Raw genomic sequence first — 13,202 nt, forward strand, 5'->3', positions numbered from 1 at the left:
ATGGACAGAGCCTGATAAGCGCAGTACAGTTCTGAAATCTTTTTTGAGTGGCAGTAGAAAATTGGCACTTGACAGGGAACCCAACTGAATCGCTCCCGTTTTCTAGTAGAAGCTCCAACTGGAGCCCTTGACTGCCAGTGAAGCAGGAGTTCCCATCCAGTAGGAAAAAGCAAACCTACGTAGATGGAATTACTGACTCTCTTTCTCCCTGTTTTGCAGCGTGAACACGAGATGCTGCAAGAAGTGACAGACAAACTGACAGGGGAGATGCGTCTTCTTCAGGAAGCAGTCGCAGCCTCGGAAAGCCGAGCAGACAGAGCGACAGATATGAGCCATGCCCTTCAACAAGAACTGCAAAGTACTCTGTCTGTCTTAAAAATGAAAAATGAGCAGCTGGAAGCGCAGAGGGAGAAAATCCAGATGCTCCAGAAAGAGGCAGCAGAGGGAAGAGCTTTGCAGGAGGCTCTCACTCGTATGACCACCATCCTGTCAGGGAAGGAGAGAGAAGTGGAGCTGTACCAGGAACAGATCCGAGTGCTGGTAGAGCAGAGAGAAGTGCATCTCAGTACTTTCGATCAGGTTATTAAGGCCATGACAGAGAAAAACCAGAACATGGGATTGCAGAAAGAACAGATCCGGGATCTGGAGGAGCAGCGAGAAAAACAAAGGATTGCTGCCAGCAAAATGAGCCAAGAGCTGGAAGAGAAGGACCGGGAGATCAGATCCCAGCAAGGACTGATAGCGGAGCTGGAGAAGCAGCAAGAGATGCAGAGGGCTGCTCTCAGCAAGATGAGCAAAGAGCTGGAAGAGAGGGACCAGGAGATCAGATCCCAGCAAGAACAGATACGGGATCTGGAGCATACAAAAGGAAGCTTGAAGGAGAAAAATGTAGAGCTTGCGTCTCTGACTCAGCGAATCCAAGAACTGGAAATGGAGAGAGAACAGGCGAAATCTCTGCACACAAGCCTTGAACACCTAAGGGCAGTTCTTAAGGACAGAGAGAGGGAGTGTGATTGTCAAAGGGATCAGTTAAGACTCTTGCAGCAGTACAAGGAAGAGCAAGAGGGCTATCTGCAAGAGCTTCATGGTAAAGTAGAACAGATCACAATTTCTTTATCTAACAAAGATCAAGAGGTTGACTCACAACAGAAGCAAATCCAGGAAGGTGATCAAGTCATGGAAATGCAGTTAAGGACTGTCCGTGACCAGCTGGAGCAGACCTTCGAAACCTTAAAAGAAAAGGTCAGACTCCTGGACATGCAAAAGCAACAAGCCAGGAGCTATGAGGAAAAAAGAGAAGTACAGATGCATGTCTTACACAGAGACTTAGAACGCACTAAGGCAATACTGAAAGAGAAGGATTTCAAGATCAAATCTCAGAAGGAAGTCATTGAGGCCTTCCAGAAACAAGTGCAAGACTCTGAACAGCAGAAGGAAATTCTGCAGCATCTTCAAGTGACACTAAGGGAACAAGAGCAAGAAATTGTATCCCTTCGAAAGCAATGTGAGGCATGCAAGGAAAAGGATGAAAAGCATGAAGCTGAGCAAAAACACCTTCAAGCAACACAGCGGACTCTGAAAGAAAGAGACAACAATATAGAGGTTCTGGAGGAGGCTATCTCTAAGCTTCAAGAGCAAAAGCAGGAGGCAGTGATGCAGACTAAAGCCCTGCTGCAAAAACTAGAACATGCTGAATCTTCTCTAGAAGCTAGAGATAAGAGAGAGTGTCTTTGCAAGAGCAGGTGCAGGACCTTCAAGAGCAGAAGGAGGTAGAAGGCAAGCGGGCCAAGAGTCTAGAGCAGGATCTAGACAAAATGAGCCAACTGTTGGAAGCGAACCATTTGGAGCTCCTCAAGCAGAGAGAGCAAATGAACATGTTGCAGCTTCGTGAGGAAAGCCTGAAGGCAGCACTAACATCGTGCCAGAAGCAAGTGAGCGTGCTTGAAGAAAGGGTGAGGCAGAGAGAGGGAGACAATGCCACTCTCATGCAAAGCTCCAGCACCAAGAACGAGAACTGAAGACCTTGCAGAATCTCCAGCTTAGGCTGAGGGATAAGACTGAAGAGGTTAGACAGCACCAACAGCAAGGGAAGCTTCTGGAAGAAGCCTTGCGTGATGAGAGGGAACAGAAGACCAAGGCTCAAGGTGACCAACAAGAGTTAGAAGAGGAGATAAGAGGTCTTCGGGAAGATCTCCAGCATGTTCGGCAGACTCTGACAAAGAAGGATGAAGAGATCAAGTATCAGAGAGACAGAGTCCGGTATTTAGAGAAGTCTCAGAGAGAGAGAAGAGCTTAGGAGGCAGAGCGAGCAGGTGAAAGCATTAACACCAGCTTTGCCATGGAGAGCTGAAGGGGAGACCCTACGGAAACCAATCCAGAAACCACAAACCTGGGAGGAAGAGGAAGCAGAGAGGAGGAGAGTTATCCAGGAGAGAGACCATCTCTTGCGAAGGCAGAAGGAGCTAACCCAACAACTGGAAGATGAACAGAAAGCAAAGGGGGAAGAATTGGAGCGTGTGACAGCTACCTTGAAGCAGACTGAAAGCAGGGAAGTCAAATGGAAAGAGAAGGCACAAGCACTGACTCTTGCCCTTTCCAAGACTGAAACTGCCAACAGGACTCTGAGGGAAGAAATAGCCACCCTGCAGAGTATGCTTTCAGAGAGGGACACGGACCGGTTTCATCATCATGTGGGCAGTGCGATTGATTGTCAGTCAACTACAATGTCTCTAAAGGCTTCTACTGATGTTTCCCATTGAGATATGGGAACATATATTCCCATAAGTATGTGTCCTGCTTGGCCAAATACACCATGATTGCAGCAGCAGGCTTGCCTGTCTGTGTAGCTCCAGCCAGAGAACCTTCACCTGCTCTAGTATGTTTTCTGTAAGCCCAAAACTACTGAATGAGCTACAGAGCTTGCTGCTAAAATGAAGTCAAGTCCAGGAGCTGGGGATGAGTAATTGGTTGTCTCTCACCCAGGCAAGCTTTGCCAACGCGCCACGGTTAGGACTTGGCATGGCAAGGGGAGGGCAGGGTTGACCAAACTACTGAACTAAACTCAGCAGAATTTTCTAACAATGGCTGAACAGCAGCTGCACTGGTGGACCTTAGAGGATGCTTTCAGAGGTGCAGGTTTCTGAGGTACGGCTTTTCCGGTGTGTTGAAAGAACGGAATTGGGACTGTTGCCTGATCAGGTTAAAGGCTTCGTTGCGCGTTCAGGACCTGCTTGTGCCACAGACCAGAAAGCATGAAGGCAAATTTGTGTGGGTTTCTCCAAGGTGATCTGACCCAGGTCCTGCTAGTGGAACTGCTGCAACAGCCTGTGCTCCAAACTTTCCTGGGCCTCTGCCAATACTTTTAGCATTATGTTAGTGCGCAGGCATATAAAAAATGCCACTAATAAAATACTGCATTTGTGCATTATACATTTATACATGACTTGAGAAATATTGCTACCAGCCTGATCAGGCTTTGTGATCTGTTGCTGGGAAGCAGAGAAGTGATAAGGACAGGAAACATGTAAACAATGGGAGATTTCAGTTGCATCCATATCGATCAGGTATGCAACAGCATTAGATCAGGTAATGCAGTTGCATCCGTATAGATCAGTATGGTGCTGATAGCAAGACTACATTTATAGATGCTGTCAGAGATTCCTTCAAGGAGCAGTTCATCAAGAAACTTGAGGCCAAGAGCAACTGAGGCCCTGAGCAACCTGATCTAGTTGGAGATATCCCTGTTCCTTGCAGGGGGATTGGACTAGATGACCTTTGAAGGTCCCTTCCAGCCCTAACTATTCTATGATTCTATAAACCTATGAGAGCGGAGGTGGCTCTTGAGTGGGTTCAGAGCAGTGCACAGACCCTGGCTGATAATGTGACTTTTTTCATAGAGCAGTTCTGTAATGATGATGTAACAGGTGAGGGGAATAGAGAACAAAACCGTAGTGTTTTCTCACTGGAGAAAAACAGGCTTCACCTACATCTTGCATATTTTTAAGCTTTATAGGACAGAGTAGAACTCTAGATAGGAGAACAGGAAGGTCAAAGGATGACCAAAGATGTTAAGTAGCTTCCTTAAGATAAACATATAAACATGGAAGTCTTCCTGATGGACAAGAAATGGCTGAGAGAGAGGGAGCTGGAAATACTACATGTAAATCATTAAGTGGCTGCATAGAAACTGTTTCCAGTCCTTTCTCAAAACCAGGATGGGGGCACTGAACAGAACAAGAAGCATGTCCAGAACGAACAACTACATTTCTCCAAGGTGATCTGGAGGAGGACCCTCTAGAAAGAGTGTGTGTTGTTTTGGCCTGTGGAGAAGGAGAGGAAGAAACTTCGCACTGTCCGCACATTCCAGAGTCCCGTCACTCTCCCAGCATGTTGATTCAGGCCCTCCTGACCATGATGTGGCGCCAGCTCACATAATCTCCTCTCTGTATACCCAGCAGGCTATTGCAGAAGGGGAGCAGCTCTCATGGCTCTCGGAGAAGAGACTCCTGTTGCAGCGGCTGGAACATCTGCAGGAAACACTGGCAAAGCTGGAATGTGAGAAGACTGAGCTGCAGCAACTCAATGCTGAGCTCAGGAGGACTCTTGAGCAGGTAAACAGGCTTTCCGTGCCTCCATAAGCCTCATGCTCCTCTGGAACATGGCATGTTTTCACAGACAGCACTTTGGACTCCGCTGCTTGTTTCCTTCCCTCTCCCACTCCCTGCTGTGGACGCACACTTCTGAATTTTCTCTCTTCTGGCACTCCATTGCCTTCACAAATGCACATTCACTGCAGTACCACCCTTGCCCCCGTGTCCCCATGCACACACACTTGACACTCTTGGATCAGGAACTCTTTCCCCTTGCTCTTTCTCTTCCAGAGCCTACTTGGAGTGCTTCTTGCCCCCAACGTTCTCTGGTGCAATTAACAGAGTCTGAGCAGAAACCTCCTTGCCATGATGTCCAGAGGTCCTTTTGATTCTCGGTTGGTGACAGGTGTCTGTGACACTTTCTCCTATCCTACGTGCAGGTGGAACGTGAACGGAGGAGACTGAAGAGAGACTGTAGTGGTCGGTCGCTGCCAGATGCACGTGGGTTTTCTCTGCCTGAGTCTACCCAGCACAAGGCACCTGCTTCTGGACAGGTGAGGAGAGAATCTGACTGGGTGGGAGGAGGCTCTGGCCGTACAGAGGAACGCTGGCAAATCCCAGTGGCCGCAGCCCCCGGGACAGACCTAAGAGAAGTTGAATGTGGACCATGGCCCTGACCAAACTGGAGACCAAAAAGAAATGCTTGTGTTTCCTTTGCAGGAGGAGTCCCAGGCGTGCTGCCGTGGTCAACTGGCCGAGTTGCAGGAGCAGGTGAGGAGCAGGAAAGCTCTCGTCAGAAGCCGCTGGGGCTGTACTGGTGGGCACAACTTTGCACGCTGCTACAGCCCGAGTGGTGTTTGGCTGTCCGGGCGTGAGTACAGCAGGAGGTGGAAATTCCCAGCCAGCCACCCCTGTTGGCTGTGGCCAAACAGCATCCTTCACCTGGGTCTGGTGTCTGACTTGCCTAAAGCTCAGGCAGGGCAGGAGAGGGATTGGAGGAAATTCAGAAACCTGAAACTCAACGGGAAATGGAAGATATCGTGAGGACGTTCGCCTTGACTGGAAAAACGGAGGTGCTCTGCTCCAAGCTGGTCCTCAGCAGGCTACTTAGGGCAATCGTTGGGGTCTGGGAAACAGCGGAACTGGAACTCGGTCTCTCGCTCCCTGGGAGATGCTCTTAGCGTGCGTGTCACGTCTCCGTGCCGTAGGTGTGAATGCTGTGCCAGAAAGGGGCTCGGGATTGTTGGTCATGTGAGGTCAGTTCAGGGCGACTCTGGGAACTTCTTGCTTCATTCCACAAGGACAAAGTGTTGGCCAGGGCTGGAGTTAGAGGGTGCATCTTCCCTGAGAGCCGGTACTGCGGAGCTACGGATGGTGCTACCAGTGTGGGCTTGTCTGAGCTCGGCCTTTCGCCTCTTCCAGGTGTCCCTTCTGCAGAGGCAGCTGGCCCGAGGACGACAATGCCAGCAGGACTATATTGAACGCTGTGCCAAGACCAGCCAGGAGCTGTTGGACCTTCACCAGGAGCTGTCTCACTCCTTAGCAGCTGTGCTCAGGGAGCCCGAAGCTGCTGTTCTGGAGGCAGAGACCCGGAAACTGGATCGATCTCTGAACCTTAACTTGGCACTTGTATCTCTGGACCATCAGTCTCCTGAGAGACAGCCGTTGCATTCAACAGCCAGATCTGCCAGAAGCGATGACCTGAGGTAACAGGACCCGTGTACAGTAAATGCATCAGCAGGAGTCAAGTCGGGGACCTGCTGCAGCAGGTGACACTGTGGCAGGGGGCTTGGTTGAAGACATGAGTCCTGAAGTGAGCTAAAAGCTCAGAGCTCAGTGTCCACTGCAGCTTCCTCAGCAGAAGCAGTGGTGGGACGAAAGTGATGTGGGCTTGTGTGGATGGGGTCACTCATAGGCCTGGAAAAGCAGGATGAACCTGATGAGCAGGTAAAATTTCTTCCTTTTCCAAAGCATTCCATCACAGTATGCCTCATGTCTCCACAAAGCCCTCCCCATTAGGTAATTCCTCTGTTTCCATGCTGTATACAAACACTTTCTGTCTGGTTTTATTTATAAATAAACTTATTTCTACAAGCCTGCTCTCTACAGGCTCTGAGCAGAAATCTTGCAATTATGTCCTCTTACTCCCCTGCTCTCTTTGGCAGGTGCTCCAGGTTTAAAGTTTTTAATGCAAAAATATTCTCATTTCCAAAACCAGGAGAAACAGAATAGGGGGGAAAAAAGAATCATTCAGCCCGGGAACTGAGACCCTTCAACCACAGGGTTGGGTTTGGTGCACAAAGACTCTTTCTGAGTGCCACAGAAAGCGTTACCTGGAAAAGTACATAGGCTTAAGGCAACTTGGCTTGGAATTTAGTTAAAAGGTAATCAGGTTGTGAGAAACGAGCCCAGGAAAATAGTTTCACGTAGTTTATTCGGGGACAAAGTCAGTGCAGCAAAGATCCCAGCGCTGGGCGCATGGCCGGAGCCAGAGACGTGCCGACACCATCGTCGGGGTGATTTACACTCTAATCCGTTACGAAGTCACAAATGTTTTTACATATTCATTATGATTTTGGGGACAGGGAGGAGATATTACAATTAGTCCTGCAAAGTTATTTACATAAGTCTGCCTTACACCCCCCTCCTACCGTGCGCAGTTGGTCCTGGTGGTCGTCCCGGGGGCAGGAGGTGGATGAAGTCAGGAGTCTTCATCAGCATGAACTCCCTCCTCCTCTGGTTCCAGCTGCTTCAGTCCATCAGTTTGTTACCTCGGGCAGGGAGTTTACCGTGCTCAGAGATTTACAATGTACTTTCCACCGCTTTCGGGGATTATGTATATATTTTTTTTAACTGTGTGTCCTTGTCCTGCCTTCTTAATCAACTCTAGGCAAAAGCAAAACTTTCTAACCACTTCCTTACTTCTCACAAGCTTATCAATGCTCACTCCGATTCCAAAAGTTCTGGAGAAAAGTTTTCACGTGGCATTGGCATTACGGGCAGAATTTAAGTACAAACAGGGCAGGAAACATGCCCAACACATGGGCAGTGGGTGCAGCCCGGAGGAGGCGGTGGCGACCCCGGACCGGGGGCCGGGTCCCCCCTGCCGCTGCTACGTGCCTCCGTGCTGAGGCCGTGCTGCAGCTGCGGGAAGGGCAGCAGCACCGCGCTGAGCCCCCGACAGCCGCCACCGCCGGGGAGCCGAGAGCCGCGCTCCGGCCCGCAGCCGCCCGAGGGGTCGGCCCCGAGGGACTGGGGCTCACCAGCTTCTGCGGCCTGGGAAGGGCCCTGCTGCCGCCTCACCCACTGAGCACCCTCTGCGCCCCCGGCCCTCGGGCCGGCACGCGAGAGACGCTGACACTGACAGTGGGCACTGGCATAGCCGCCATCGGTTGCCTGGAATGGCGTAGACACCTCCAGTGCACTCCCAGGAAACTGGTGGGAACTAAAGGGGTTAAGTCAGGCGACAGCTCCTAACAGCTCACTTGTGCAAGTCAAGAACTAGGAGAGTCTTTCCTGAGCCACATCTTTACCCACCGCTTGATCTGTCCTACTCAAAAAGCGCAGTCCGGCAAATATTCTTTAAACTCTTTTTAATAAACAATCACTGTCACACATCACGTGTGTCTGGGAAGGGCAGGACAGAGGATGGCTGCCATGCTGTGGCTGCTCCTCTGCAGCAAAAGAGCGTTCAGAGACTGATCCAGCCTTTGGGACTCTGCCCCCAGAGCAGCAGCTTCGGGCTCCCTGAGCACAGCTGCTGAGGAGCGAGGCAGCTCCTGGTGAAGGTCCGACGGCTCCTGGCTGGTCTTGGCACAGCGTTCAGTATAGTCCTGCTGGGATTGTCGTCCTCGGGCCAGCTGCCTCTGCAGAAGGGACACCTGGAAGAGGCGAAAGGCCGAGCTCAGACAAGCCCACGCTGGTAGGACCATCCGTAGCTCCGCAGTACCGGCTCTCAGGGAAGATGCACCCTCTAACTCCAGCCCTGGCCAACACTTTGTCCTTGTGGAATGAAGCAAGAAGTTCCCAGAGTCACCCTGAACTGACCTCACGTGACCAACCATCCCGAGCCCCTTTCTGGCACAGCATTCACACCCACGGCACGGAGACGTGACACGCACGCTAAGAGCATCTCCCAGGAAGCGAGAGACCGAGTTCCAGTTCCGCTGTTTCCCAGACCCCAACGATTGCCCTAAGTAGCCTGCTGAGGACCAGCTTGGAGCAGAGCACCTCCGTTTTTCCAGTCAAGGCGAACGTCCTCAGGATATCCTCTCTTTCCCGTTGAGTTTCAGGTTTCTGAATTTCCTCCAATCCCTCTCCCGCCCTGCCTGAGCTTTAGGCAAGCCAGACACCAGACCCAGGTGAAGGATGCTGTTTGGCCACGGCCAACAGATGTGGCTGGCTGGGAATTTCCACCTCCGGCTGCACTCACGCCCGGACAGCCAAACACCACTCGGGCTGTGGCAGCGTGCAAAGTTGTGCCCACCAGTACAGCCCCAGCGGCTTCTGACGAGAGCTTTCCTGCTCCTCACCTGCTCCTGCAACTCGGCCAGTTGACCACGGCAGCACGCCTGGGACTCCTCCTGCAAAGGAAACACAAGCATTTCTTTTTGGTCTCCAGTTTGGTCAGGGCCATGGTCCACATTCAACTTCTCTTAGGTCTGTCCCGGGGGCTGCGGCCACTGGGATTTGCCAGCGTTCCTCTGTACGGCCAGAGCCTCCTCCCACCCAGTCAGATTCTCTCCTCACCTGTCCAGAAGCAGGTGCCTCGTGCTGGGTAGACTCAGGCAGAGAAAACCCACGTGCGTCTGGCAGTGACCGACCAATGCAATCTCTCGTCAGTCTCCTGCGCTCTCTCTCCTGGAGAACTCTCCTCCTCTCTGTTTCCTCTTCCTCACAGATTTGGACTTTCCGGATTGGTTTCCGTAGGGTCTCCCCTTCAGCTCTCCATGGCAAAGCTGGTGTTAATGCTTTCACCAGCTCATTCTGCCTCCTAAGATCATGTTCTCTCTCTCTCTGAGTCTTCTCTAAATACCGGACTCTGTCTCTCTGATACTTGATCTCTTCATCCTTCTTTGTCAGAGTCTGCAGAACATGCCGGAGAGCTTCCCGAAGACCTCTTATCTCCTCTTCTAACTCTCGTTGGTCACCTTGAGCCTTGGTCTTCTGTTCCCTCTCATCACGCAAGGCTTCTTCCAGGAGCTTCCCTCGCTCTTGGTGCTGTCTAACCTCCTCAGTCTTATCCCTCAGCCTAAGCTGGAGATTCTGCAAGGTCTTCAGTTCTTGTTCTTGGTGCTGGAGCTTTTGCATGAGAGTGGCATTGTCTCCCTCTCTCTGCCTCACCCTTTCTTCAAGCACGGTCGCTTGTTTCTGGCACGATGTTAGTGCTGCCTTCAGGCTTTCCTCACGAAGCTGGAACATGTTCATTTGCTCTCTCTGCTTGAGGAGCTCCAAATGGTTCGCTTCCAACAGTTGGCTCATTTTGTCTAGATCCTGCTCTAGACTCTTGGCCCGCTTGCCTTCCACCTCCTTCTGCTCTCGAAGGAACACTTCCAGTTCGTGGATCCGCTGAGTCAGAGACGCAAGCTCTGCGTTTTTCTCCTTCAAGCTTCCTTTCGTATGCTCCAGATCCCGTATCTGTTCTTGCTGGGATCTGATCTCCCGGTCCCTCTCTTCCAGCTCTTTGCTCATCTTGCTGAGAGCAGTCCTCTGCATCTCTTGCTGCTTCTCCAGCTCCGCTATCACTCCTTGCTGCGATCTGATCTCCCGGTCTCTCTCTCCCAGCTCTTTGCTCATCTTGCTGAGAGCAGTCCTCTGCATCTCTTGCTGCTTCTCCAGCTCCGCTATCACTCCTTGCTGGGATCTGATCTCCCGGTCCTTCTCTTCCAGCTCTTGGCTCATTTTGCTGGCAGCAATCCTTTGTTTTTCTCGCTGCTCCTCCAGCTCCCGGATCTGTTCTTTCTGCAATCCCATGGTCTGGTTTTTCTCTGTCATGGCCTTAATAACCTGATCGAAAGTACTGAGATGCACTTCTCTCTGCTCTACCAGCACTCGGATCTGTTCCTGGTACAGCTCCACTTCTCTCTCCTTCCCTGACAGGATGGTGGTCATACGAGTGAGAGCCTCCTGCAAAGCTCTTCCCTCTGCTGCCTCTTTCTCGAGCATCTGGATTTTCTCCCTCTGCGCTTCCAGTTGCCCATTTTCATTTTTAAGACAGACAGAGTACTTTGCAGTTCTTGTTGAAGGGCATGGCTCTCATCTGTCGCTCTGTCTGCTCGGCTTTCCGAGGCTGCGACTGCTTCCTGAAGAAGACGCATCTCCCCTGTCAGTTTGTCTGTCACTTCTTGCAGCATCTCGTGTTCACGCTGCAAAACAGGGAGAGAGAGAGTCAGTAATTCCATCTACGTAGGTTTGCTTTTCCTACTGGATGGGAACTCCTGCTTCACTGGCAGTCAAGGGCTCAAGTTGGAGCTTCTACTAGAAAACGGGAGCGATTCAGTTGGGTTCCCTGACAAGTGCCAATTTTCTACTGCCACTCAAAAAAGATTTCAGAACTGTACTGCACTTATCAGGCTCTGTCCATAACGGATGTTTGGAGGGACTGTAAATGGACAAGTGGGAAAATATCGATCCAGTAACAACAGCTGCACTGGCTCCAAAGTCCAGGCTCGTCTCCTGTACGGAACGCTGCCTCTAAGCGCGCACCCAGGCAAGAAAGCCGAAGAGCAGGGCAGGCTTACAGGATGGCTCCCCGACCCCAGCGCTGTTGCAGCTTGTGAGAACTTTCCCAGTCTCCCCCTGACCCCATCTACACCTGCTCTATTTACAACGCCCTTTGTCCAGGAGTTCAACAGGTCTGCGCTGCTGGGGGGGGACGCAGCTCTGCCTCCCTTGGCACCCGGCCTTCCTCTTGCTCGTCTCTGGAGCTCACCAGGCTCCGTGCTTTCCGTGCCTGCGCCAGCCCTTGCCTCCTCAGGCCCAGCACTTTGGTTTCAGAGCCTTGTGGCTGCCCTGCACTCTGCTACCCGGCGCTCACAGCCTCCCTCCCCTTACGCCCGATTGCCAACCGCCCGTTCCTCCAACCTGCCCTACTAGCCAGGCTCACCTGCCCATACTGTCGCGCCTCTGCCAGCTCCTGCCTGAGCTGCTCGACCTGCTGGCAGGTTTGTGTCAGCTCTTCCTCAGTTTGGCGGAGCTCCCGTAACAAAACGTTCTTCGCACGCTCCCTTTCCAGCAGGATCTGCACAGAAAGAAAGAGAAGATGGGTTGAAACTTCCCACATAAAACTTGTGTGGCAAGACTCAAAGACTGACGGGCCCACGTGCTCTCAGAGCACTGTGCTGCTGGTCTCCTAGGACACCATCGGCCCCCTTGCAGACACAGCTTCCTCATGAGACTGGCAGGACGGACGTGGTCCATCCACGGTCCACCTGTGACTGAATCTCCCACAAACTCCTAGCCATCCAACGCCAAATGCGTGCCATTTCTCAAGGGCCTTGCTGCTGAGGGGTTCCCTCCTCTTCTGCTGTCCGTTTGCCTTTCAATAGCCACTTTTGCACCCAGCTGGCAGCAGAGAAAACGCCAGGCTGCCAGAGGGCTGCAGCTGGCAGTTCCTTCAGAAAACTCCGCAATTCTAAGGGGGGGTGCTGAAAATTACATCAGTTTTAGGGTGCTGAACAGGCTTTGGGAAAGGTCTGACATCCCAGGGACACGTTGCCATCTCCGAGCGCTGCCCTGCCCTTTCCATACCTGCAGACACAGCTGCGGGCACTGCTGCCCCTGGGCAGTCTGCACAAAGAGGCCTTTGGGCAGCACACAAGGAGGACTCTGCGTGCAGGACACGGTTGCTTTGGCACAGGAGGTCTGGGCGCAAAAGAGCTTCCAGCAGGTGACTCAAAACACCGCCCAGAAGACACCTCTGTTTGACTGCTCCGAAATATTTCAGGGGAGGCTTTAAAAGCTTTTTTCTTTGGTCAACGACCCTGCGGCACCCCTCCCTGCCCCCCCGAAGCAAAAACCCATCCTCCTGGGCATTCAGTGCTCCAAACTCAGTTTGGGCCTATGGCAGAGGATGGCTGCCATGTCACACGCTCAGGCTATGTCCTTCTAAAGCCAGCCCCCGAAGCTGGCTTGAAGAACTCAGAAGCACACTGTTTCCTACCACGTCTCGCAGGAGCTGGTTCAGTTCAACTTCGGGATGAGCGTCCCGAAGGGCGAAGATGTTGTAATTTCGCTCTTCTCTGCGCAGGAGCTGTTCCGCCATGTTTTCCTGTTGCTGGTTCATGCCAGATCTCTCTGCTTCCAGCTTCCTTGGAGGCACTTGACTTCCCCTGCCAACACGACAAATGGCAAGATTCAGAGTCAACACAAACAACGGTTCTGGCTTTACTGACCTTAAGCCATTGGAATTTCAGTGCAGGAGGGATCTGCCTCCAGCCCCCCGACTCCGCAGAAGCACGGCGGACACACAGCTGATTTTATACCGTCTCCCCTGGGCAGTGGGATCCCCAAAAACAAAGCACACGACGTGCTCACCTTGTGTCACCTCCTCGGCCTGCGTGACCGTGTGCAGTTGGATTTCCAGCCAGCTCCCGGCGATCTGCAGCTGAGAGA

The 13,202-nt window shown here is 52.0% G+C and overlaps 2 protein-coding genes across 2 annotated transcripts in view; one reads left to right on the forward strand and one right to left on the reverse strand.

Annotated features, from left to right (window-relative positions):
- The window catches only part of CEP250 (centrosomal protein 250), a 32,199-nt gene extending 25,681 nt beyond the window's left edge, over nucleotides 1–6,518 (forward strand). Inside the window, 8 exon segments of the mRNA XM_086623131.1 lie at nucleotides 220–1,714; nucleotides 1,717–1,986; nucleotides 1,989–2,271; nucleotides 2,273–2,755; nucleotides 4,451–4,610; nucleotides 5,030–5,143; nucleotides 5,310–5,360; nucleotides 6,012–6,518. Coding sequence (XP_086479257.1) covers nucleotides 220–1,714; nucleotides 1,717–1,986; nucleotides 1,989–2,271; nucleotides 2,273–2,755; nucleotides 4,451–4,610; nucleotides 5,030–5,143; nucleotides 5,310–5,360; nucleotides 6,012–6,299 — 3,144 coding nt within the window. The 3' untranslated portion in view covers nucleotides 6,300–6,518.
- A 1,370-nt stretch (nucleotides 6,519–7,888) lies between these two features.
- LOC147527460 (uncharacterized) lies at nucleotides 7,889–12,008 on the reverse strand. Its single transcript, XM_086623132.1, has 7 exons — nucleotides 12,000–12,008; nucleotides 11,695–11,829; nucleotides 10,816–10,954; nucleotides 9,339–10,681; nucleotides 9,122–9,172; nucleotides 8,298–8,470; nucleotides 7,889–7,985 (listed from the first exon to the last, which is right to left on the reverse strand). The coding sequence occupies exons 1-7, from the start codon at nucleotides 12,006–12,008 to the stop codon at nucleotides 7,889–7,891; spliced, it is 1,947 nt and encodes a 648-aa protein (XP_086479258.1).
- Between the last annotated feature and the right edge of the window lie 1,194 nt (nucleotides 12,009–13,202).

This window comes from Tauraco erythrolophus, chromosome 18 (assembly GCF_009769465.1).
Source record: "Tauraco erythrolophus isolate bTauEry1 chromosome 18, bTauEry1.pri, whole genome shotgun sequence".
Taxonomy (NCBI): Eukaryota; Metazoa; Chordata; class Aves; order Musophagiformes; family Musophagidae; genus Tauraco; species Tauraco erythrolophus.